The sequence below is a fragment of the Camelus ferus genome, chromosome 9 (assembly GCF_009834535.1).
Source record: "Camelus ferus isolate YT-003-E chromosome 9, BCGSAC_Cfer_1.0, whole genome shotgun sequence".
NCBI lineage: Eukaryota > Metazoa > Chordata > Mammalia > Artiodactyla > Camelidae > Camelus > Camelus ferus.
In genome coordinates, this window is record NC_045704.1 from 77,894,572 (window position 1) to 77,921,364 (window position 26,793).

General features: G+C 41.8%; 1 protein-coding gene and 1 long non-coding RNA gene across 4 annotated transcripts; one reads left to right on the forward strand and one right to left on the reverse strand.

The window, feature by feature from the left end:
• Positions 1-12,394, forward strand: LOC102508758 (glutathione S-transferase Mu 1). Of its 2 annotated transcripts, none has more exons than XM_032487280.1 (8): positions 1-137; positions 597-672; positions 1,103-1,167; positions 1,469-1,550; positions 1,649-1,749; positions 2,398-2,493; positions 2,581-2,691; positions 11,848-12,394. In XM_032487280.1, exons 2-8 carry the CDS (start codon positions 663-665, stop codon positions 11,935-11,937), a joined length of 555 nt encoding a protein of 184 aa, XP_032343171.1. In that variant the 5' UTR covers positions 1-137; positions 597-662; the 3' UTR covers positions 11,938-12,394. The 2 variants fall into 2 exon arrangements, with proteins under 2 accessions (XP_032343171.1, XP_032343169.1); XM_032487278.1 differs by lacking the exon at positions 1-137 and adding an exon at positions 173-317.
• Positions 4,338-26,404, reverse strand: LOC106729028. 2 transcript variants are annotated; one of them, XR_004322758.1, is made up of 5 exons: positions 25,565-26,404; positions 20,890-20,967; positions 13,014-13,184; positions 10,795-10,938; positions 4,338-5,659 (listed from the first exon to the last, which is right to left on the reverse strand). It is a non-coding gene; the product is annotated as an uncharacterized LOC106729028 (long non-coding RNA). The 2 variants fall into 2 exon arrangements; XR_004322757.1 differs by lacking the exon at positions 25,565-26,404 and having other exon boundaries at positions 20,890-21,714.
• Positions 26,405-26,793: the final 389 nt, after the last annotated feature.

Below are 26,793 nucleotides of genomic sequence, written 5' to 3' on the forward strand. Positions count from 1 at the left end.
ACGTCTGCCTTGGGGCGCGAAGCAGGCAAGCCCGACCCAGGTGGCCCTCGTCCTGTAGGAGCTTGGCTCCGGAGTCGCTGCTGCTAGGAGACTGAAATAGCTCTCACCCCGCCCACCTGGGGCACCAACTGACAAGGGTAATGGTGTGACCCGAGGGCACTGGGGGCGGGGCCGAGAAGAGGGGCGGATGCTTCCGGCCCCGCCTTCACCCCCAGGTCAGAGGATAAATTTCAAGCCCAGTTCCCTGAAGTCTCTCAACTCAGTGTGTCGTAACTGACACCATGCCTATGATTCTGGGTTACTGGGACATCCGCGGGGTAAGCGAGGGGTTCACTAGGGCAGGTGGGATGGAGGCTGCTAAGCAGGGGAATGCTGCACAGCTGAGGATCTGTTTAACCAGAAACTTTACAGGGCTTGCTGGAGCAGAACCCCATCCCTCAGCTGGACCTTCTTACTGGCTGTGTGTGAGGGGGTGAGGGGCGGACTGCTTGGGGTGGGGGTGGGGGGGTTTGGGGGGTGTGGGATGTGTACCGCAACAGAGAAAGTCAGGCAGTCAGGACTTAACATCTGACCTCTGCCTTGGCCATCTCTCCCAGCTGGGTCACGCCATCCGCCTGCTCCTGGAGTACACAGACTCAGTCTATGAGGAGAAAACTTACAGGATGGGGGACGGTAATGGCATCCTTGTGTGTTCTGACTTCTGCCCAACTCATGCTAATTTCATGCTAAGCATCCCCTGTCCTGGCTGCTGCTGTTTGGCTCTGCGGCACTCCACCAGTTGGATCAGAGGCCTGCCCCTTCCCAAACCATTTAAGGGTGCAGCTGGTCTCCAAGGCAGGACATGAGAGCTGATTATTGGCACCTATATCAGCCATTGGCATGGGTTGCCTTAGGGCTTGTCCAAACACTATGCAAGCCTTAATCATGTAGGTCCCACCTTGTAAGTGTGCTTTCCCCATAAAGCTGGAATGTGAGACTTAGAGTTCAGATTCCAGATCTACCAGTCTAGGGGACTGGCCTCTGACTCCTTAGTAGGTCTCCCCAGGAAAGAGGGTCAGACTCTGGACAGGTTTGGTTCACTGCATTTTTTTTTTAACCACAGCTCCTGACTATGACAGAAGCCAGTGGCTGAATGAAAAATTCAAGCTGGGCCTGGACTTCCCCAATGTAGGTGCTGGGGATGGGGGTGCTCTCGGGGAAAGTGGACGGTGCTACTGCTCTGTCTCCTTTCCCAGCTTAGAGGTTTCAGGATCTGGTGCCTTCTGCTCAGCCCCTCAGCTCCCTGGTTCTCTCGCTGCCTTTCAGTGATGCTCTATGTCCCAGCTCATTTAGTTATAGTACAGTATATTGTTTAGTGCCTCCCATGGGACAGGCCCTGTGAGTACCAGATTTCATCTCTGCCTTTGCTCAAGGAAGGGGGTGCAGGGGAGCCTGGTGGCCCAAGCAACCTGCCCTGTTGTTCTTGCAGCTGCCCTACCTAATTGATGGGGCTCACAGGCTCACCCAGAGCAACGCCATCGTTCGCTACATTGCTCGCAAGCACAACATGTGTGAGTGGGGCTAGGGGTTGGGGCAGGGAACAGGTGACCATGCTCCTGGGCTTGCTAGGGTGGGATGCTGAGGGTGAGCCTCTGTTGTGTGGACACAGGTGGGGAGACAGAGGAGGAGAAGATTCGTGTGGACATATTGGAGAACCAGGCTATGGATGTGCGCTTGAGTTTGGGCGAGCTCTGCTACCACCCTGACTTTGTGAGTCCCCTCCCACTGGACTGGTGGGCTGGACAGGGTTCGAAAGGGTGGACATGGTCCCATCTACACTGTTTTTTCTTTTTTGCCATTTGAACTCCTTAGAGCTATTGATCCACCAAGCTGGTCCCTATAAAGTCCCCAGAGTGACCCTCATAACCCCCTGTGTATGAAATGAAAATTCTGACTCAGTTATAGGGTAGACTCCCCAGGGTGAAAATTCAGTTCCTAGACAGGGTGTTTTTCGTGTTAGACCAGCACCTTGTCCTTGGCATCTCAGGCACACATTTGCCTAGTAGGTATTTTGGGATCAGACTTTGTTCTCCTCCCTCCTTCCTTTCAACCTCTCAAATTGTCTTCAGCTGTCCAGAAACCACTCAGGTGTCCACACCATTTTTATCACCCACTTTCTAGAACTTTCAGTGTCTTTCCTGGGTCATTGTACTATTACATCTGCCTGAGGTCTGAATCCTGAGCTCTGCCAGGTCTCCCAGCACTGCTGCTCTGACCCATGGGCAGTGTTTGGAGATGAGTGCTGTCGGGGGACATGGCTGCTCACCTGGCATATGGGGTCAGGTACAGCGCCGGGACCCCTGCTCTCTGCCCAGGAAGTCTGTGTCTGAGACTCGTAACAGCTGTTTTGTGCCTTAGGAGAAGCTTAAGCCAGGTTTCTTGAAAGAGATCCCTGAAAAGATGAAGCTCTTCTCAGAGTTTCTGGGGAAGAGGACTTGGTTTGCTGGAGACAAGGTAAGGGGGTCGGCTTTGAGGGACAGGGAGTTGTCATTTTTTCCAGGTTCAGAGTTCGGTTCCCATTCCTCCTTTGTCTTCCTGCAGCTCACCTTTGTGGATTTCTTGGCTTATGACACTCTTGACTGGCACCGCATATTTGAGCCCAAGTGCCTGGATGAATTCCCAAACCTGAAAGACTTCATGAGCCGCTTTGAGGTGATTCCCCTGATCCTCCTAATATTTGTATCTTTTCGCTTCCCTCTTCTCTCTGATGCTTCTTGTCCTGGAGCTAAAATGGAGACTACCTACCATTTATTGAGGACTCGGTTTATGGCATTGTCTGTGCTCAGTACTTATGTATTATGTCCAATTCTACCTTTCTAACATTCCTCATGACAGAAGTATCAACTCCATTTTGCAGATAAGGAATAAGCTGAAAGGGTAATTTCTGAAGGTCACAGAGCCAATACAGGCTGTGCTGGGCTCCCAGTCAGAGCACCTGGTGTCTATGGGGAGCAGTCACTGATTCTCCCTTCCTGCACTGAAAGGAAAAGCTCTGGTCCTTCTACCAGTTGGTTCCACAGCTCTTGTCAGTGTGGATGAAGCAGAACCTTCAGGAGTTTGTATGTAGTTGGAATTAGTAGAGTTGAGTTGAGACACGGTAGGATGGATATTAAGTACCAGAGACACAGACAATACTTACTCCCCATCTCCAGAGGGCTCTGCAGCAATGGGATCCTGTCTGGGGTTGTACTGACATTCCCAGGACTGTAGTCGGTGCTGGGATTTGAGTATGTATGCAGGTGTCCTGTGGAAGGATTTTATCCTGACATCTCTTATGGTGGGCACTTCTTTCCCTCCCTGTCTCGCTTCCCTTCTTCCTTTCTTCTGCCTGGAAGATGGGATAGTACATTTATTTTGAGTCATGTTCACTGATCTGATCTTCTCCTCTCTGTGAGGCACTGTGTCAGGCACAGGGGGATGTAGATGTAACACAGGCCTGGCGCCCACCCTCTGGGGCTCAGTGTGGTTGGAGAACTATAGGAATACCGAGCTGTGTGGTGTGTGTGGTACCATCTTGGTGCTGGAGGAGGACAGCCTGACCTCACCTCACAGCTCATCATCGGTCACCCTCAGTCAACCACTGGAGAACAACAAAGTCTGCTCTATGACAGATTTAGGAATTTGGGCCATTAGTCCAATAGGTTTTTTCAGCCTACAGTCTGTTTCCCCTTCCCACTTCCCACCACGAAATCTGCTTTCTCAGCTACTTCTCATCATCTCTGGATCTGGTCCAGGCTGATCAGCATTTCTGATTTTGCAAGAGCTGGCATCACTGCCTGACGGGGAGGGTGGGGACAGCTGTGAGCTGCAGTGTGTGGTCTGTTGGGACCTGAGCTGCTGCGTACACGCAGTCCCATGTTCTTTGCATCTTATAACTTACTGGACACTTTCTGTCTTGGGAAGATGGTGCACAGATACACCTGAGTGTCATACTTCCAAGTTGGCTGCAGCAGGACTGGGGATAGGGTAGGATGCGGCCCAGTGAGTCGGCTGAGTTGTCAGGCCAGGCAAGTCAACTCTGTGCTTTAAGTGGAGTAATTAGAGCCTGGCCTGGCCTTGCTGGTTCCTACCCTCCTATCACCTTTCATCCAAGTTTTGCTGAGTCATAGGGTGAGATCTAGTCTGTTCTGCAAGCTTCTCAGGCACTTTCTGAGCCCCTTTATTGTGCTAGAGGTCATTCTGTGGCCAAAGCCTGGGAAGCCCAGAGCCACCCTCTGAAAGAGGATGTTTTTGCAGAATAAGAAAAACAAGTCTTTCTGTGGGGAGATGTCGACTGGAAAAAAACCCACACTACTCAATTGCAATTAAGTTTCCGTTTTATTTGGGGACTTCACTGAGAAATACAGCCTTGGAGACAGCCTTTTAAATAGCTCTGAGGAATGCTCTGAAGAAGCAGGGAAGGAGACAGTGGATTCTGAATTTTTTGACAGGCAAATACATATAGTTAAGCATGTATTTTGGTGAAAGATTACTGCTAATCATCAGGAAACAAATACCTGATTTAATGATTTTGGTGCTTTTCTAAAACATGAATCTGGGGTCAATGAGATTCTAAGATATCGATCCTGAGTTTCTAAGGGGCCTTTATATCCAAACCCAGAATATTTTATCCTGGTTTTCTTTATCCTGAATTCCCCTCAGGGGCACTGTCAGTGGGTGACTGCAGGGGGTTGCACTTTAACCCTTTCTATAATGGGATAATGAAGGAGACTGTTCTTTTTGTTTACAGCTTCCTGCTTTTTGGTCATAAATTTAACCAAAGTTTTGGAGGCACTTGATGACTAATTTGTCTCATGGTTATAGGAAGGCTCATTCCTCCTTAAGGAGAGGATTTCACTGGTAGGTCATTCCTGTGCTGTATCTGAATTAGGCTCTGTTAATAACCAAAAAATTCTCTGGGTCGTATGTCTTACTACGTAGTTTATAATGATCCAAGAAATCTTTTTCCCTTATTGCTTCCACCCACATCTAGAGTCGCATCATTCCACTGAATTTAATATAGAGCTATATATGTGATTGATTGCCCCAAGAGGTTTAGCCATCATTCACTTTGTTATTGAACTGGCTGCACAGAGGGTAATGCAAGAAACAACAATCTTATAAAATAGTCAGGATATAAATAATATAGGTAGTAGTATTTTTAAGGTCATAGTTCATCAATGAGGGAGATAAAGCATAAATAGTTTGAAAACAACAAAGAGAGAACAAATGATGACAATGATTAGTATGACTGGTTGTAATGCAGATCACAGTAAGCCACCACGTCCAGAGGGAAGGGATCAGGTAGAGAGCAAAAGATAAATGTTTCATCTTTGTTTACAAAGGTATACTTTATCAACTTGTGCAAATCATAGTTGGCATGAGAGAAAAGGTTTCCTCATATCTTGGAAACAAAGATTGAAAGCCAGTAATATTTCAGGCAAACAGCCATAACATTGTAAGTCATATTTACCAATTCATTCAGTCCCATGTAATTAATTCTTGTTGACTTTGACTTTTTTGTTAGTAGTTTTATTAAGCCATCAGGTTTTCCATTAGAGTTTCATAATCTCACCCAGTTCAGTGGAATCATCTGAAACATATTTGTCAAAAAGTCCTTTTTATGAATCTTCTTGAAGATCTGTATTTCAAAAAAGCATCAGAGTAAAACAGTAACTTTCCATAAATGGCAAAAGACTTAAAATGGCATGGTTGAAGATCGGATTACAATATAATTGTCAATGAAATTTGGTTATTTCTGTGCCATACAACACCTAAGATAATAACTAGAAATATGAGTGATAACATACTAGGACATTTCAAATTTTATATAATAATAACTATCCATATAATATAACCTAAGAGGGTTTATTATAACTCACTTATCAACATTTCTCATGTAATTTAACATGCCAAAGAAGTATAATTATTTTAGTAACTCTCTTTGAGATGTTTCAGGGGTCCTCTGAAGCATTCCAAAGCTGGCTAGAGATCAAAAGAATTTCATTTAGAATTTGACTTAGGAAAGTTTGTCAAAGATATCAAAAGTTTTCAAAGCAGTTTGTCAAGTAGGATCATAGGTCCCAGTGAAACAATATGTTTTCACTTAACCAAAGAGACAATAAAAGATTTTGAAGTCAAAATACATAGTAGATCACTTAAAAGGTAAAGAAACTTTTTATACTTCGTTCCCAAAAGCAGATCAATATTTCAAGAAAACTTTGTTCTCTTAACAGAGAGAAAATTAAATTCTAGTTTTGCTCCACCTCACATTTAATGTTGAAATTTACTTGCTGAATTACATTCATTCTAATCTTAGCCAGTACAGACCACACGTAGAATTACTTTCAAAAGTTTCCTTTTTTCTCACAAACCTTTTACAGCTTTCTATATTCATATTACTTTGTCCCTTATTTTCCTTTCCATTTAGAAATACCCAGCTCTGGAACAAAAGCATGATCTTTTTCCGTAACAAAATATGCTTTCATTTTTTTAAACTGAAGTATAGTTGATTTACATTTCAGGTGTGTAGCGTTCTGATTCAGTTATGCATACATATATATACACATATATATTCTTTTTCTGATTTTTTCCATTATAGTTTATTAGACAATATTGAATATAGTTCCCTGTGCTATGTAGTAGGTCCTTGTTCTTTAGTTGTTTTCTGTATAGTAATGTGTATCTGTTAATCTCAAATTCCTAATTTATCCCCCCTCTGCCCTTTCTCCTTTGGTAACCAGTTGTTTTCTATGTCTGAGTCTATTTCTATTTTGTAAATAAGTTCATTTGTATCATTTTTTTAGATTCCACATATGTGATGTCATATGATATTTGTCTCTCCCTGTCTGACTTACCTCACTTTGTATGAAAATCTCCAAATCATCCATGTTGCTGCAAATGACGTTATCTCATTTTTTTTTATGACTGAGTAATATATAAACATCTTCATCCATTCATCTGTAGATGTACCCTTAAGTTGCTTCCATGTCTTGGCTATTGTAAATAGTGCTGCTGTGAACACTGGGGTGCATGTATCTTTTCAAATTAGAGTTTTTGTCTTTTGTGGATATATATCACAGCAGTGGAATTGACAGATCATATGGTAAGTCTATTTTTAGATTTTTAAGGAACCTTCATACTGTTCTCCATAGTGACTGCACCATTTACAGTCCGACCAAAAGTGTAGGTGGTTTCCCTTTTATCCACACCCTCTCCGCATTTATTATTTGTAGATTTTTTGACGATGCCCATTCTGACTGGTTTGAAGTGATACCTCATTGTAGTTTTTAATCTGCATTTCTCTAATAATTAGTGATGTTGAGTATCTTTTCATGTGCTTGTTGGCCATCTGTATGTCTTCTTTAGAGAAATATCTATTTAGATTTTCTGCCTATTTTTTGATTGGGTTGTTTGTATTTTGATTTTGAGCTATATGAGCCATTTGTATATTCTGGAAATTAATCCCTTGTCAGTCGCATTGTTTGCAATTATTTTCTCCCATTTTGTAGGTTGTCTTTTAATTTTGTTTATGATTTCCTTTGTTGTGCAAAAGGTTTTAAGTTCGGTTAGGTCCCGTTTGTTTATGTTAGCTTTTGTTTCCATTACTCTAGTGGAAGAGCTAGAAAAATATGGCTGCAACTTATGTCAAAGAATATTCTGCCTGTGTTTTCCTCTAGTTTTATAGTATCCAGACTTTATATTTAGGTCTTTAATACATTTTGAGTTTATTTTTGTACATAATGTTAGAGAATGTGCTAATATTCTTTTACATGCAGCTGTCCAGTTTTCCTAGCACCACTTATTGAAGAGACTGTCTTTTCTCCATTGCATGTTATTGCCTCTTTTGTTGTAGATTAATTGGCCATTAGTATGTGGGTTTATTTCGCTTTCTACCCTGTTCTATTGAAATATGTGTCTGTGTTTGTGCCAGTACTATACTGTTATGATTACCATAGCTTTGTAGTATAGTCTGAAGATAGGGAACCTGGTTCCTCCGGCACCATTCTTTCTCAAGATTGTTTTGGCTATTTGGGGCCTTTTGTGTTTCCATACAAATTTTAACATTTCTTGTTCCAGCTCTGTGAAAAGTGTCATTGGTAATTTGATAGGATTGCAGTGAATCTATAGATTGCTTTGGGTAGTATGGCCACCTTAACAATATTGATTCTTCCAGTCCAAGAATACAGTATACCTTTCTACTTGTTTGTGTCATCTTCAGTTTCTTTCAAAAGTGTCTTATAGTTTTTGGAGTATAAGTCTTTTCCCTCCTTGGGTAGGTTTATTCCTACGTATCTTATTTTTTATGGTAAATGGGATCGTTTCCTTAATTTCTCTTTCTGTTATTTCATTTTTAGTGTATTGAAATGCAACAGGTTTCTGTATATTAATTTTGTATCCTACAAATTCACTAAATTTATTGATGAGCTCTAGTAGTTCTCTGGTGGTGTCTTTAGGATTTCCTGTGTATCTGCCAACAGTGACAGTTTTATCTCTTCCTTTCCAATTTGTATTCCTTTTATTTCTTTTTCTTCTCTGATTGCTGTGGGTAGGACTTCCAAAACTATGTTGAATAAAAATGATGAGGCTGAGCATCCTTGTCTTGTTCCTGATCTTAGTAGGAAGGTTTTCAGCTTTTCACCATTGAGTATGATGTTTTCTGTGGGTCTGTCAAATATGGCCTTTATTATGTTGATGTATGTTCCATCTATGCCCACTTTCTGGAGAGCTTTTATCATAAATGGGTATTGAATTTTATCAAAAGCTTTTTCTGCATCTATTGAGATGATCACATGGTTTTTATTCTTCAGTTTGTTAATGTGATGTGTCACATTGATTGATTTGCAGATATTGAAAAATCCTTGCATCTCTGGGATAAATCCCACTTGATCATGAGGTATGATCCTTTTAATGCACTGCTGGAGTCGATTTGCTAGTATTTTGTTGAGGACTTTTGTGTCTATGTTCATAAGTGATACTGGCCTGTAATTTTCTTTTTTTTTTTTTGATATCTTTGTCTGGTTTTGGTATCAGGGTTATGATGGCCTCATAGAATGAGTCTGGAAATGTTCCTTCCTCTGCAATTTTTTGGGATAGTTTCAGAGGGATAGGTGTTAACTCTTCTCTAAATGTTCGGTAGAATTCTCCTGTGAAGACCTCTGTCCTGGACTTTTGTTTGTTGGGAGTTTTTAAATGACTGATTCAATTTCAGCACTGGTAATTGATCTGTTCATATTGTCTATTTCTTCTTGGTTCGGTCCTGGCAGATTGTACCTTTAGGAGAAATTATCCATTTCTTCTAGGTTGTTCTTTTCGTTGGTGTGTAGTTGCTCATAGTAGCCTCTTATGATCCCTTGTATTTCTGTGGTGTTGGCTGCAACTTCTTTTTCATTTATGATTTTATTAATTTGGGCCCTCTCCCTTTTTTTTCTTGATGAGTCCGACTACAGGTTTATCAATTTTGTTTATCTTTTCAAAGAACCAGCTTTTAGTTTCATTGATCTTTTCTATTGTTTTTTTTTAGTCTCTATTTCATTTATTCCTGCTCTAATCTTTATGATTTCTTTTCTTCTACTAACTTTGGGGTTTATTTGTTCTTTCTCTAGCTGCTTTAGGTGTAAGGTTAGGTTGTTTACTTGAGATGTTTCTAGTTTCCTGAGGTAGGCTTGTATCACTATAAATTTCCCTCTGAGAACTGCTTTTGCTGCATCCCAGAGATTGTATATCATTGTTTTCATTTTCATTTGTCTCAAAGTATTTTTTTGATTTCCTCTTTGATTTCTTCAGTGATCCATTGGTTGTTTAGTAGCATATTGTTTATCCTCCACGTGTTTGCAGTTTTTGCAGTTTTCTTCTTGTAGTTGATTTCTAACCTTATAGTATTGTGGTCGGAAAAGATGCTTGGTACAATTTCAATTTTCTTAAATTTGCTGAGGCTAGCTTTGTGGGCCAGCATGTGGTCGATTCTGGAGAATGTTCCATGTGTATTTGAGAAGAACGTGTATTCTGTTGCTTTCAGATGGAATGCTCTATAGATATCAATTAAGTCCCTCTGGTCTAATGTGCTATTTAGGGCCTGTATTTCCTTATTGATTTTCTGTCTGGATGATCTGCCCAATGATGTAAGTGGGGTGTTACCGTGTTATTGTTGATTTCTCCTTTTATGTCTGTTAAAAATTGCCTTATATATTGAGGTGCTCCTATGTTGGGTACATATATATTTACAATTGTTATATCCTTTTCCTGGACTGATCCCTTAAGCATTATGTAGTGTCCTTCTTTGTCTCTTGTAACAGTCTTTATTTTAAGATCTATTTTGTCTGATATAAGTATTGCTATGCCAGCTTTTTTTTTTTTTTTGGTTTCTGTTTGCATGGAATATCTTTTTTCATTCCCTTACTTTCAGCCTGCATGTGTCTCTAGCTCTGCACTCCACCATTCCCACAGGTTTCTCAGTTGCCTGAGAAGGTCATACTTGACCAGGTAGAGCTATGTTCCTTACCATATGAGAGCTCTTAGCTCCAAAGATATCTATACTTTTATTCCAACAAACTCTGTTAAAGTAGTTAATTCAAGGAAATATGCCAACAGCCATTTCCTAATCAACCACTCCCAACCTTCCCAGTGTCTTCAACTGGGCAAAAATTTCTCAGTTTCTCTCAGATGGGCACTTTCTCAGTATCTCTCAGCTGAGTCAGGTACAATTTTTATCCACCATTGAAGAAAAACTCAGCATCATCAACCAAGATGGGAGAATTAAGATCGGGAGAGACTCACCCAAATTTGTCAGACTTGCTGAAGAAGTGAATGAGCACAAGGGGCCTTGCTCGCATCAAGGCTCCACATCCTTGTAACGTTCAGGTGAGGAAGAGAAGAAGAGAAGTCTGCTCTGTGTCCCCTCCTGGTTGCCAAAGCTGCCAACTGGAAAAAAACCCCACACAATGTCAGAGGAGTGAGTTTCAGTTTTATCTGGGGACCTTACTTGAGACTATACCTCAGGAGACAGCCTCTCAGAGAGCTCTGAGGAACTGCTCTGAAGAGGTAAGGGTGGAGATCTGTGAAAAAGGAGTAGTCAAGTAAATGTCTTGGTAAAAGATTGCTAGTCATCAAAAAAGAGATGTCTCAAGTTAATGATTTTAGTGCTTTTCTATGTATGGAGAGATGCACGAATCTGGGGTCACTGGAATTCTTCCTTAGATACGTATCTTAACTGTCTAGGGGCCCTGCATCCAAAACATAGAATGCTTCATCTTGGTGTTTTTTTCCCATCCTGAATTCCCCTCAGGGCACAATGTTTGTGGGCAACTGCCCTGGGTTGTCACTGAACCCTCTGTATAACTGGACGATGACTGAGCCTCTCTGTTCTTTTTGCTGACAGCTGTCAGGAAGGGAGTGCAGCTGAAAGAGCTGAAGATGGAGAGAGAGAGCCAGGCCGCATTCTAGCCGTATTACTTATGAGCAGTGTGAGCAGGAGGGAGGTGCTTAACCTCTGTGTGCCTGTTTCCCTTCTGATGAATGGTGACAGTACTACCTCTCTTGTCGGGTAGTCAAGTAGAGATTCTAAACCTACATCATAGTCTTGAGTGAATACACAGCAACAAGCCGTGTGTAGGTTCTCCATATGTGTTCAGTCTTATTAAGCTATCACATGACTTACAGAAAATTAGAAGAGTTGACTTTCCAGAGCTGGGGAACCCTAGAAGACTGTCTTCTGTTCGACACTTGGCCCCACGTGGAAGGGTTGGACTAGGGTCTCAAATTGGGTAGAGCTCCTTGAGCCCCAGTAGGGGCAGCAGACCTGAGGTCTGGCCTTCCTTTTCCCTCCTTTAGGGGCTGAAGAAGATCTCTGCCTACATGAAGTCCAGCTGCTTCCTCCCAAGCCCTATGTTTCTAAAGACTGCTGTGTGGGGCAACAAGTAGTGCCCTGGAAGAGCAGGAGCTGGAGTGCGGAGCCAGTGTTGTGTGTGCGGAGCCAGCGTTGTGTTTGCGGTGCCAGTGCCCTGGAGAACAGCTGGACTCCCTGCATCCCCGGCACCAGGTGTCTTTTTCTTCTTCTATTCACTCTAGATGCCTTATTGGCCCCCTTATGTCCCTCCCAATCCCCTTCCATCCATCCTTTAAAGTTTCAGCTCCCAACTTTTCTTCAGCAAATTCCTCCCCTCCCCCACGTTATCCCTCCTGCACTAAAGCCAACCCGTGATCCTCCCCTTCCACGGTGGTTTCTGGTATGAGAAGCCCAAGCAGACCCCAGGCCCATGGAGCCCTGCTCTCAGCTCCCGGCACTGCCCTGAGGACCAGTAGTGGCCTGTGTGCAGGGCCTGCTTCCCAGTGTAGTTCCTGCCCAGCCCTGTCTGACCCCAGTAAAGCCTTATTCATATTTTCTGTGTCTTTTTATTCCTTCCTGGCTTTCTGGACTCATGACTGACTGTGTTGGGTGTGTGTGCATGTCCATTTTTCCTTCTGTTGTCCATTTCATGGGCCCCATGGGTGGGGATGCATGTGTGGTGGGGACAGGGGACAGAGGATTATAATGTTTCCTGCTCATTTCTGTCTTTGCTTCATGTACCTCTGTTCCTTAGCATGGGTCTCTCCAGAAGGTTGGGTGAGGGGGCTTCTATGTCTGGTTCCTTCCTTAATTCAGCATCATGTGACACCTCCTGTAGGCTTGTAGTACTCTGTGTCATGGTTCCGGGGGCTCTTGGGTGCTGGCGAAAGGGGTGAGCAAGGAGTTCTCTGCTAGTGTGGGCTCCTGGTGGACTACAGCCATTATATGAAGTGCTCTGGATATAGTTATCTCAGCCATTGGAGATACAGAACAAGGTTCAGAAGACTTAAGTCTACAGCTATGGGGGAAAGCCATTAGCTCCCTCTAACTTAAGCATTTAGTAGGCTGTAGCAGGCCACTGGATAACTTGATCTGAAATGGGCGGGCCTAGTCTGCTGGGCCAAAGTGTAGCCTGGCTGCACACTCTATCTGTAATTTTATATTAGAATACCTGCAAATTGTAGCACTCTTCAGAATGCCATCTGATTAGCAGGTCACTTAAATAGTGGCCGGATAGTGGTGTTGAGCCTCCTTAAGGCACGGCCTTGAGTCTTAAAACAGGGAGAAACTTTAGAGAAGAGTCCTTTTGGGCATTTGTCCAGATGGCCATTTCTTGCAGTTACTAAATAAAAAGGGAACAGTAGGAATAATGTTAAAGGTCTTTACAAAATAAATGATTATTTTAAAAAGATAAAATTGGTAAGATGAAATCCTTAGGGGAGCAGCCAAGCTGGCAGAGTACAAAGACCCTGAGCTCAGCCCCTCTCACAAGCACACAAAATCACATCCATCTGCAGCAAAACCATTGATGAAAAAGACTGGAACCTACCATAGAAGATCTTCTACAACTAAAGACATAAAGAAGGAACCACAGAGGGAGGACGGAGAAGATGGCAGAGTAGAAGGACGCTCGTAGGTCACCCTCTCCCACAAATACACCAAGACCCACATCTACAGACCCACTCAGCCAACCAGAGCACCTGAGGAACTCTGACAGAACATCGCCCTCTTCAAAAGATAAAGACGCCAAAAATCTGGTAGGAGAAAAGGAAAAAAGAAAGAATAAAAGGCAAAGCAGCGCTGGATGGGTCCCGCGGGGAGGGAGCGGCAAAGGAGGACTGGCGCTCGCTCGCTGGGTCTCCCCTCTCCAACTGAGAGGCCAGCGGGACGGAGGGGGAGCCTCCGAGGCTCGGATCTGTACAGAGCAGCCCCTGACTAACAGAAGTTAAACGGGCACAGAGCATCCCCCCGACACCCAGCCTGAGATGCAGGCCGGCAGCGGCGGGCAGGGCCAGGCTGCACAAGCCGGGCGGAGGGCGGAAGTGGCTGCACGGAGGCAGCCCCGGGGGAACGCAAGGGGCTGCGCGCCGTGGCTGTGGGTGCACAGGGCAGAACAACCTGGGCCCTCCATAAAACAGCAAGGTTGATGTGCTCTCGGGGGGAGGGTGCACACCCCCATCTCTGAAAACCCGCGGAAAGTTTTCGGGGGAAGAGAGGCGGGGCTCAGGCACAGCCGCCATATCCTCCGCGCTGAGCACTCGGGCGGGGGCGGGGGCGAAACCTGCATCCACACCGAAGGGCTTAGCAGCCTCAAAGGCCAGACTGAGACTGGCCTGCAGCCCGGGGCAGATAGGATCCTTCCATCCTGGTCCCTCAGAGAACTTGCTCCACAAAGACAAACAAGGAGCTGGGTTTTGGCTCGGAGCAGGGACAGGGCTGTCCCTCGGTCTTCCCCGAGCCCACCCGCGGAGCGCCGACCAGGGCGGAGCGCGCAGCCGCACAGAGCAGCGGAGCTACCGGCGGCGCAGGTAGAGCGAGAGCAGCCCCCCGCCTTTTGGGCAGGAACACAGCCCCTGACCAAGATGCTGGGAGGGGGCACGACCCGCCCTCCTACCCGGCCAGTCTGCAACATCTGACTGCGGCATCCGGAGGGGCAGCGACCTGCCCGCCCACAGCAGAGAGCTGCACCTGACCCAGTGTTAGGAGGAGGCGCGATCTGCTTGCCGACAGGTGCTGGGAGCAGCACAGAAGAGGGCGCCAACAGAGGGCCTCTGAATACAGCAAGCTGAGCTTCCAAAACAGAACGAAGACAGATAGACTTCACATTAAAAGCACACAGACTCCAGGAGAACACAGACAAACCGCCCCCCCCCCTTTTTTTTAAAAATGTTTTTACCTGTTCTATTTTCTATTACTCTCTTAATCTTTACTTCTTAATTCATTTCTATTTCTCTTGGGTTTTGATGTCCTGCTATTGATTAGACACAGGTTTCAAATATATCTATTCATCTCCCCCCCTTTTTTGGTAAAGGTTTTAAAAGGACGTCTCAACCCGATTAATACTCTGCTTCAACTCACTCTTCTATTATTCATTATACACTGTTTTCAAACCCTCTTTCTCCCTTCTTTTAAAATTCTTTCTCTCTCTCTCTTATTTTTTTTCTTTTTTTCCTAAGTTTTATTCCTAAATAGGCATCAGATAGATAAAATCCTGAAGGACCAAAATAAACAACTGATACTCCATAAACCACAGTGCCAAAGAGGTATGAGCAAGATGAAGAAGCAGAAAAACCTTTCCCAATTAAAAGAACAAGAGAAATCCCCTGAAAGAAAGATCAACAAAATAGACATCGATAGCCTACTAGATCAAGATTTCAAAAAAGGAGTGATCGAATTGCTGAAGGAATTAAAAGAGATAGTGTTTAGAGATATAAGATATGTCAAAAATGAAATTGAAGCTATAAAGAAGAGCCAAGTAGAATGGGTAAACTCATTGACAGAGATGAGGAATGATCTAATAGCTGTGCAAAGCCAACTAGATATTGCAGAGGAACGAATTAGTGATCTAGAAGACAGGGCAACAGAAAGTACCCATTCAGAAGAACTACAAGAGAAGCAAATAAAAAATAATGAAAATAGCATAAGGGACCTATGGGATAATATAAAGCGTCCCAATCTTCGCATAATAGGGGTCCCAGAAGGAGAAGAAAGATCAAAGAGGATTGAAAAGGTTTTTGAAGAAATCATGACTGAAAACTTCCCAAACTTAAAGAAGGAATCAGATATCCAAGTACAGGAAGCTCAGAGGGTCCCAAATAGGAAGAACCCAAATAGACCCACACCAAGACATACCATAATCAAGATGGCCAGAGTCAAGGATAAAGAAATGATTCTAAAGGCAGCAAGAGAAAGGCAAAGAGTAAGTTACAAGGGAACCCCCATAAGGCTCTCAGCTGATTTCTCTACACAAACACTACAGGCCAGAAGGGAGTGGCAAGATACATTCAAAGCCCTGAATGAAAAAAAGATGCAGCCTAGGATCCTTTATCCAGCAAGGCCATCCTTGAGGATAGAAGGGGAAATAAAGAGTTTCACAGACAAAAAAACCTGCAGGAGTTTAGCAACACTAAACCCATGCTAAAAGAAATATTGAAAGGGCTATTCTAAATAGAAAAGCAGCAGGATGCTACAGAAATGAGAAACACACAACTGGAAAGGTGATAACTCATGAATTACAAATAAAGTAAACATGAAATTATAAAAGAAGACATACAAATCACTGAGAGTGGGAGAGGGAGGCAGGGAAATATAGAATTTTTTTTCTTTCTTTTTAAAAAATTTTTTAACAGTAGGATGGGTTTGAGATCATGTTACTATCAGTTTAATAAAAACAGTTATAGCAATGGGTTGATAGATTTACAAAAAAGGGTAACCACAAGCCAAAAATTTACAAAGGAGTCACAAAAGTTAAATAAAATCCATGATAATACAAAGGAAAATTACCAAACCACAAAAGGAAGAAGAAAGGAACAAAGAGGATATACCAATTCAACTGCAAAGATAAGTTCAAAATGGCAATAAACACACATCTATCATTAATTACTGTAAATGTTAATGGACTAAATGCTCCAGTCAAAAGACATAGAGTGGCAGACTGGATAATAAAGCAAGAACCTTCAATATGCTGCATACAAGAGACCCACTTTAGGGAGAAGGACACATATAGATTGAGAGTGAAAGGATGGAAAAGGATATTCCATGCAAATGGAAAAGCCAAAAAAGCAGGTGTTGCAGTACTGATTTCAGACAAAATAGACTTTAAAACAAAGGCCATAAAGAAAGATAAAGAAGGACATTTTATAATGATTAAAGGAGTGATACAAGATGAGGATATTACACTCTCCTTAATATATATGCACCCAATATAGGAGCACCTAAGTACATACAAGAATTACTAACAGAGATAAAGGGGGATATTGATGGGAATACAATCATAGTTGGAGATTTTAACACTGCATTAACATCACTAGACAGATCTTCCAGACAGAAAATAAACAAGGCAACAGAGAAATTAAATACTACAATAGAAAAACTAGATTTGGTGGATATTTTCAGAGCATTACACCCCCCAAAAATAGGATATACATTCTTTTCAAGTGCACATGGAACATTTTCCAGGATTGATCATGTACTTGGGCACAAAAGAAACCTCAACAATTTTAAGAAGATAGAAATTATCTCAAGCATCTTTACTGACCACAATGCCATGAAACTGGAAATCAACAACAGAGAAACAAAGGAGAAAAAAAGGAAAGCATGGAGATTAAACAATATGTTATTGAAAAAACAATGGATCAATGAGGAAATCAAAGCTGAAATTAAAAAATACCTTGAGACAAATGATAATGAAAGCACAACCACTCAAGACCTATGGGACACAGCAAAGGCAGTGCTAAGAGGGAAGTTTATAGCGATACAGGCCTTCCTCAAAAAAGAAGAACAATCTCAAATAAATAATTTAACCCACCACCTGAATGAATTAGAAAAAGAAGAACAAAAAGCAGCAGAAGGAAGGAAATAATAAAGATCAGAGAGGAATTAAATACAATAGAGATTAACAAGACCATAGAAAAAATCAACCAAACCAAAAGCTAGTTTTTTGAAAAAGTAAATAAAATCGACAAACCTCTGGCCAAACTCACAAAGAAGAAAAAAGAGAGAGCACAAGTTAGCAAAATAAGAAAGGAAAATGGAGAAATTACAACAAACAAAATAGAAATACAGAATATCATACGAGAATATTATGAAAAACTATATGGAACCAAACTGGATAACCTAGAGGAGATGGACAAGTTTCTGGAAACATACTGTCCACCAAAACTGAATCAAGAAGAATCTGAACGCTTGAACAATCCGATCACTAGAAAGGAAATAGAAATAGCAATTAAAAACCTCCCTACAAATAAAAGTCCAGGACTGGACGGCTTCACCGGGGAATTCTACCAAACATACAAAGAAGAACTCATACCAGTCCTTCTCAAACTCTTCCAGACGATTGAAAAGGAGAGAATACTCCCAAACTCATTCTATGAAGCCACCATCACCCTGATACCAAAACCAGACAAAGACACTACAAAAAAAGAGAATTATAGGCCAATATCACTGATGAACATAGACGCCAAAATCCTCACCAAATTTTAGCAAATAGAATCCAACAACACATAAAAAAGATTATACATCATGACCAAGTGGGGTTCATCCCAGGGACACAAGGCTGGTTCAACATATGCAAATCAATCAGTGTAATACATCACATCAACAAGAGAAAGGACAAAAACCACATGATCATCTCAATCGATGCAGAAAAAGCATTTGATAAAATTCAACACCCATTTATGATAAAAACTCTCACCAAAGTGGGTATAGAGGGAACATATCTCAACATAATAAAAGCTATATATGACAAACCTACAGCCAGCATAGTACTCAACGGTGAAAAACTCAAAAGCTTCCCACTAAAATCTGGGACAAGACAAGGATGCCCACTATCACCACTCCTATTCAACATAGTCCTGGAAGTCCTAGCCACAGCAGTCAGGCAAGAGAAAGAAATAAAAGGGATCCAAATTGGAAAAGAAGAGGTAAAAGTGTCATTATATGCTGATGACATGTTAGTATATATAGAAAACCCTAAAAGGTCCACACAAAAGCTACTAGAGCTGATTGAAGAATTCAGCAAGGTAGCAGGTTACAAAATTAACGTTCAAAAATCAGTTGCATTTCTTTACACTAACGATAAATCAACAGAAGAAGAAAGTAAAGAAACAATCCCCTTTAAAATAGCACCCAAAGTAATAAAATATCTGGGAATAAATCTAACCAAGGAGGTGAAAGAATTATACACAGAAAACTATAAACCATTGATGAAGGAAATTAAAGAAGACTTTAAAAAATGGAAAGATATCCCATGCTCTTGGATTGGAAGAATCAATATTGTTAAAATGGTAACACTGCCCAAGGCAATCTACAGATTTAATGCAATCCCTATCCAACTACCCAGGACATATTTCACAGAACTAGAAAAAATCATAATAAAATTCATATGGAACCATCAAAGACCTAGAATTGCTAAAGCATTACTGAAGAGAAAGAAAGAGGCTGGAGGAATAACTCTCCCAGACTTCAGACAATACTATAGAGCTACAGTCATCAAGACAGCATGGTATTGGTACCAAAACAGACATATAGACCAATGGAACAGAATAGAGAGCCCAGAAATGAACCCACAAACTTTTGGTCAACTCATCTTCGACAAAGGAGGCAAGAATATACAATGGAATAAAGACAGTCTCTTCAGCAAATGGTGTTGGGAAAACTGGACAGCAGCATGTAAAACAATGAAGCTAGAACACTCCACAAATATATATATTTGTATATAACCATATACAAAAATCAACTCAAAATGGATTAAAGATTTAAACATAAGAGAAGATACAATAAACCTCCTAGAGGAAAACATAGGCAAAACATTATCTGACATACATCTCAAAAATTTTCTCCTAGAAGAAATAAAAGCAAGAATAAAAAAAAGGGACCTAATGAAACTTACAAGCTTCTGCACAGCAAAGGAAACCAGAAGTAAAACAAGAAGAAAACCTACGGAATGGGAGAAAATTTTTGCAAGTGAAACCGACAAAGGCTTGATCTCCAGAATATATAAGCAGCTCATACGACTCAATAAGAAAAAAATAAACAACCCAATCCACAAATGGGCAGAAGACCTAAACAAGCAATTCTCCAAGGAAGACATACAAATGATCAAAAAGCACATGAAAAAATGCTCAATATCACTAATTATCAGAGAAATGCAAATCAAAACTACAATGAGGTATCACCTCACACCAGTCAGAATGGCTGTCATTCAAAAATCCACAAATGACAAATGCTGGAGAGGCTGTGGAGAAAGGGGAACCCTCCTACACTGCTGGTGGGAATGCAGTTTGGTGCAGCCACTATGGAAAACAGTGTGGAGATTCCTCAAAAGACTAGGAATAGACTTACCATATGACCCAGGAATCCCACTCCTGGGCTTGTATCCAGAAGGAAATCTACTTCAGGATGACACCTGCACCCCAGTGTTCATAGCAGCACTATTTACAATAGCCAAAACATGGAAACAGCCTAAATGTCCATCAACAGATGACTGGATAAAGAAGGTGTGGTATATTTATACAATGGAATACTACTCAGCCATAAAAACCGACAACATAATGCCATTAGCAGCAACATGGATGCTCCTGGAGAATGTCATTCTAAGTGAAGTAAGCCAGAAAGAGAAAGAAAAATACCATATGAGATCGCTCATATGTGGAACCTAAAAAACAAAAACAAAAACAAACAAACAAAAACAAAGCGTAAATAAAGGACAGAAATAGACTCACAGACAGAGAATACAGACTTGTGGTTACCAGGGGGGTGGAGGGTGGGAAGGGATAGACTGGGATTTCAAAATTGTAGAATACACTACACTGCATAGCACAAGGAAATATACACAAAATGTTATGATAACTCACAGAGAAAAAAATGTGACAATGAGTGTGTATATGTCCATGAATAACTGAAAAATTGTGCTGAACACTGGAATTTGACACAACATTGTAAAATGATTATAAATCAATAAAAAATGTAAAAAAAAAAAAAAAAGAAGGAACCACAGTGAGATGGATAGGAGGGCAGACTTGCAATATAATGAAATCCTATAACCTCCTGGTGTGTGACCACAAACTGAAGAGTTACTATACTGCAGACATTCTCCCACAGGAGTGAGAGTTCTGAGCCCCACGTCAGGTGCCCCAGCCTGGGGTCTGGCACCAAGAACATGAGCCCCCAGAGCATCTGGCTTTGAAGGCCAGTGGGGTTTAATTGCAGCAGCCCCACAAGACTGGGGGAAATAGAGATTTCACTCTTAAAGGGCGTACACAAAATCTCATGCACACCCGGAACCAGGGGAAAAACAGTAATATGATAAGATCCTTGGCCATACCTACCTGCTGGTCTTGGTGAGCCACCTGGAGACTGGGGAGTGGCTGTGGCTCCCTCTGGGGACATAGACAGTAGTGACAGACCTATTTGGAAACATTCAACTGAATTAACACTTCTGCTGGTGGCTGCCATTGTGGCTTATTAGTGCCAAGATCTGGCCCCACCCAACAGCCTGTAGGTACCAGTGCTGAGATGCCTCAGGTCAAATAACTAACTTGGTGGGTCACAGCCCCACCCATCAGCAGACAGCTGCCTAAAGACTTCTTGAACCCATAGCCACTTCTAGACATGCCCATAAATACAGCTCTGCCCTCCAGAGGGCCAAGTTCCAGCCCCACCCAGTGGGCAGGTACTGACCCTTCCTACCAGGAAGTCTCCGTTAACCTCACCCGCCAGGGGACAGACACTAAAAGGAAGAAAACTGATCCTGCAGCCTGCACACCAAGTCCACCAAGAGCAGGACAATCCCTACCCTGGGGCCAGCTGAGCCCTGGTCCTGCCCAGCAGGACCAGCAGGCCAATGCAACCTTCAGGGCACCCCAGACCCCAAACCCAACCGTGTCAATTAACAAAATGGCAATAAGTACATACATGTCAATAATTGTCTTAAATGTAAATGGACTCAATGCTCCAACCAAAAGACACAGGATAGCTGAATGGGTACAAACACAAGACCTGTATATATTTTGCCTTCAAGAGTCTCACTTCAATCTAGAGACACATACAGACTGAAAGTGAGGGGATGGAAAAAGTTATTCCATGCAAATGGAAATTAAAAGGAAGCTGGAGTAGCAATACTTATATCAGACAAAGAAGACTTTTAAAATAAAGACTGTTAGAAGAGACAAAGAAGGACACAACATAATAATCAAGGGATCAATCCAAGGAGAAGCTGTAACAATTGTAAATATTTATGTACCCAACATAGGAGTGCCTCAATATATAAGGCAAATATTAACAGAAATAAAGGGAGAAACAATTACAGTATGGGACTTTAACACCCAACTTACATCAATGGACAGATCATCCAGATAGAGACTCAGTAAGGAAACACAGGCTTTAAGTAACATATTACTAAATGGATTTAATTGACAAATATAGAGCATTCTATCCCAAAGCAGCAGAATACACATTCTTCTCCAGTGCACAGGGAACATTCTCCAGGATAGATTACATTAGGCCACAAAACAGGCCCTGGTAAACAACAGGAGGGAGAAAGAAGAATGAGGATTGCTCTTTCCCTCTTACAGAAACTTCCTGTAAGTAACATATAACACTTCTATTTATATTTCATTGCTAGAACGGAAATTGTTTTTGAAATGACATCTTTTGACTGGGAAGTAACATGCCTAGCAGAAGTGGAGATTCTGTGATAACAGGGGAGATGGATATTGAGAGTCAACTCTTCTACTTTGGGGAGGTGGGGCTCATAATGTGAGAAATTCCTCATGTATAAGAAGGCTATTTAAAAAGATGCAGAGGATATGTAAATCAACCATACTTCAAGTAAAAAAATTGTTTTTAAATTTATGTCACAGAAAAAAAAATGAATACCGAAACTGTTTAAAAAAAAAGATGCAGAGTATAGATGTATAACAGATACATACTCTTTTCCATGTGTGCATTTCCAAACAGTCATCACTACAGCCGCCACCACAAGAAGCTCCTGCCTAACATAATGCAACTATCCCTGTACAAACAAAAACACATCTACCTTCTTTCTTCCAAAACAGGAACAACCCAAAGTGTCATCAACTACTGCATCTAGTTCCAAGTTTGGCATCTCTGGGTAACATTCAGATTAATATTTTGAAAATGACAGACAAAAAGCATAACATCAGGGACTCCCAATTTACCCTACGTGAAATAGTAAGGGAATGGGAGGTGGAAAAGGGGGAAAATTAGGTGAGCTCTAAAATGTAATAGAAAACAGCCTGCACTCAGATTTGCACATAAGCTATTTTACATTTATCTACAATGCTTACAGGATTTCCTTCTTTGGTCAGAGGATTCTAAAGAGGTCCTGCATAATAAGGCTTTTATACTAAACATTGATATCTACAAACATTGATACCTAGTAACTAAAGTTACTCCCTGGATCGCTTCTTGTCTCCACGTCTCTAGTGACCCTACTCTCAGGTTCACTGTTATCCCACTTTGTTAGCCTACCACTTGATTGATGACAGACACACAGAGACCAGCCTGCCCTATATGGTAACTCAAGACTTGAAAGCAGAGAAGAGGGTCCAGTCCTGGTAGATTCCAGAACAAGTCTTCCTGAACATGCCCACTGTCATGTTCCTACTTAATCAGATCTGGCTTTTCCCAACAGACTCTGCTTGGTCGGGTAGCCCCCCAGTCCCCAGGTAAAGCATAGTCCTGTCCAAAAGGCCCAACAGCCACTCTGCATTTCCTACATATTCTACTTCTCTTCCCATGTGAAACACAATTTTGGAAGGAAGCAGATAGGGTTTCAATCACAGTACAAAAAGATTATCTGCTAGTACAATTGGAAACACTACACCACAGAGGATAAAATACAGACCTATTCTAATTTTCCTTCAAACTCCTCTCACACCATGAACATTATCCTGTTTGTTCTTTTCCCATCCCTCTGCACCACTGTAAACACCCCCTCTAATGACAGTAACCTCACATTGGCCGTCTGCTTCCAAGTGTCCTTTCCACAGCAGCACCTATTTACTGGAAATTCAGACGTACACAAACAAGCTCTAAATATAAACATTGGTTTAAGACAGTCCCTGCTCTCAGGCAATGTATAGTTTAGTGGCAGAGACAGACATTTAAACAAGTAATTAGAGTTCAGTGTTGTAAGTGCTGATGGAGGAAAACATGGAATCCTATAGGAACAAAGGTTTAAAATCAGTGCATTTCAATTAGCAAGGGGGAGGTGGAGGAATGTCTGTTGGGATAAACCAAACCTCAGTGGCTTAATGCACATTTATTTCTTACTCGTGCTTCATGTCTGCCGTGGTCAACAGGCCCTGGTTTTCGTGGTCTGATGCAGACTTCCACTTGGCACCCGCTCTGTGTCATGACAGCGGTCCAAAGTGGATATGGCTACTCCCACACTGGTTCTTAAAGCTTCTGTTTGGAAAACATGTGTAATTTCTAGTTGCATTAATTGGCCAAAGCAAGTCAGAAGGCTACATGTAAGTTCACAAGGGTAGTGAAGCTTTCCCAAAAGGAAAACAATCAGAAAGCTTTGGTGAGCATCACTGACAGTTTCCACAGGGGTTATCTGTTGCGACCATCTGCAGGTAGGGACAGCTCAGCTTACCTGAGGAGATGAGCATGCATTAGGCAGCTTAGCTGGTTGAGGCAAAAGCATTCCAGGAGAGGAAACAGAAAGTCCGAAAGCATGAAGGTAAAAGAGAACATGGTGCTTTTCGATAATTTATGCTTATAAATTTATATAACATTGGTCTGTTTAAAGTGCTGGAGAAATACTGGCTTACTCCTCATGAGGTCGCAGTGAGAGGGTGTTCATTTGTCAGAGAAGGCACGGAGGCACAGAAGGACGGAGCTGACTGTGGCAGAGCCAGGATCATTCACTAAGCAGCCTGACTCTAGAGTAGGGAATTCAGAAAGGCTGGAACCCAATGCTCCAGGGCAAGGGTTGGCAGGGGGTGGGGAACCTGTCAAGAGATGCAGCTGGAAAGGAAATGGAGGTCAGATTATGAAGGATTTGGAGGAGATTGTCTTTCTCTTGAGGTCTAAGAAGCCATTTATCATATTTAAGCAGGGGAGCGACATGAACAAACTTAAACAGTAGATAAATCACTGGCTAAATGTCACTTCCTTCCCTCTCCCCTACCATCCAACTGAACTCCCTAAATCCTTCAGTATCCGTGTGGCTCATTGTGGAAGGATAAGGAATGTGAACTCTCTGTATGACCCACGTGTTTCATAAGCCCTTAAACTGGTTTTAAAGGCAGATCCATATCCTAAACACATCAGGGTCCCCTACTTCACCCATCCCATCAATGAAATAACTCTACAACGTATTTTTCTTGAATCACGGAAGTTCTGAACCTTCTGACGCAGAAATGCCTTAATCCAGTTGTTCAGCCTTCAACAATGAATGCAGTTGAGTTTCCCTAATACTTTTTGGGGAACTGCTCCACCAAATTTAATGCACCTATCACAGATTTTTTGTTAGCATCTTACTGATGTTACTCGCCCAAACCCATCTAGTATACTAGTTTCTCAACATCTGTGAAGCCTTTGTGTCTCTGGGATGATAGGGCATCCACGTCCCTCCTTTGCTTGAAGGTAGCCCTTGTGTCAACATTCTCTTCCACCCATCTTAGAGTTAGGGGCAGTTGGGACCCGGGGAGCCACATCTCCTATGGAATTGATCTGTTCCTCAGTGGCCTTCACTGCTTTCTTGGTTTTAGGTTAACTGCTGTATGGATTTTCTCTAACAAACATAATAGAAAAAGTTGGAACATGATTTTTCTATAATCTATCTGGAATTCATGTGAAATACAGACCTATGCTTTTTAAACCTCTTCCTTCCAGTTGCCATGGTGTCATCTGTCTATCCCCGGATTCTTTTTGCAGAGGACTGCAGGGCCTATTTCCCATTTCCTTGCCTCTTCCCTGAGGTGAACAGACTCTAAAATGGCCCCCATAATCCCACCTTCTGGTACTCACGCTCTTGTGAAATCCTCTTGCCTTGAGTGTGGGCAGGACTTGTGATTTGCTGCTGTCAAAATACAGCAAAGAGGATGGGATGTCATTTCCATGATTATATTACATAGGACTATAGTGTCCTTCTTTCCAGAAGACTCTCTCCCTCACGGGGTTCGAGGAAGCAAGCTCATCATTGCTGGGTCGCAAGATGTAATTTGAATTTTAGACAATGTTAACAAATCGTCCTTCAAAGTAGCTATACCAATTTATAAGTTCACCATCAAGAAACCCTTATCACTTTCCCAAGCTTTGCCAACACTTCATAAACTTTAAATTTGTTCGTCTGATATATGGAAAAATGACTTCTTACTGCAGCAAATTATGGTATAATTTGCATTTTTTTGGATTATAAACATCTTTTTTTTTTCTTTTGACCATCAATATTTCTACTTCCAAAAATCATTCGTTCATAGGTTTTTTTGTCCATTAAAAAAAAAAAACTGAATTGCCTTAATAGTTTACAAGTGTTCTTTATATAGTCTCTGTACTGGTCCTTTATCACACTTGATACTTAATTTTGCTTAATTGTCCCTTGTCATATAACATTTTTAGAATTTGATAGTTCAATTTATAAATCTTTCCTTTTATAGCTTTTTAAAATGTCTGAAACTTTTCCTACCTTACGATTACAGTCTTACATTTTCACTAATACTTATACGGCTTTGTGTTTAACATTGGGCCTTAATAAAATGAACAAGGACCTACTGTATAACACATGGAATTATATTCAATATCTGGTAATTATAATGGAAAAGAATTTGAAAAAGTATATAAATGAATTACTTTGCTGTACACCTGAAACTAACACAATGTTATAAATCAAATATACTTCAATTAAAAAAAGATGAAAAAACAAAAAACAAAAAAATTGGGCCTTAAACTCTAGATGAACTAATTTCAACGAATGGTATGAGGTAGGGATGTATTTTTAATTGCTAAGTAATTATCCCAATCCTGTTTACTGTTAGTCCACCAGTTTGAAATGTCATCGTTACCACACTAAATTCCCACATACGTAAGAATCTGTTTCTGAACTCCAGTTCTGCTACGTCCACAGTACCACACCTGTTTCACTTGCTTATCTTCACCAGGTCTTCACAGGGGCTCCAGTCTCATTTAACACACCCGTTCTCTACAGCTGTGCAATCTCACCTCTACTTCTAGTGCTCACTCTCCAGGTCTGGGCGAGA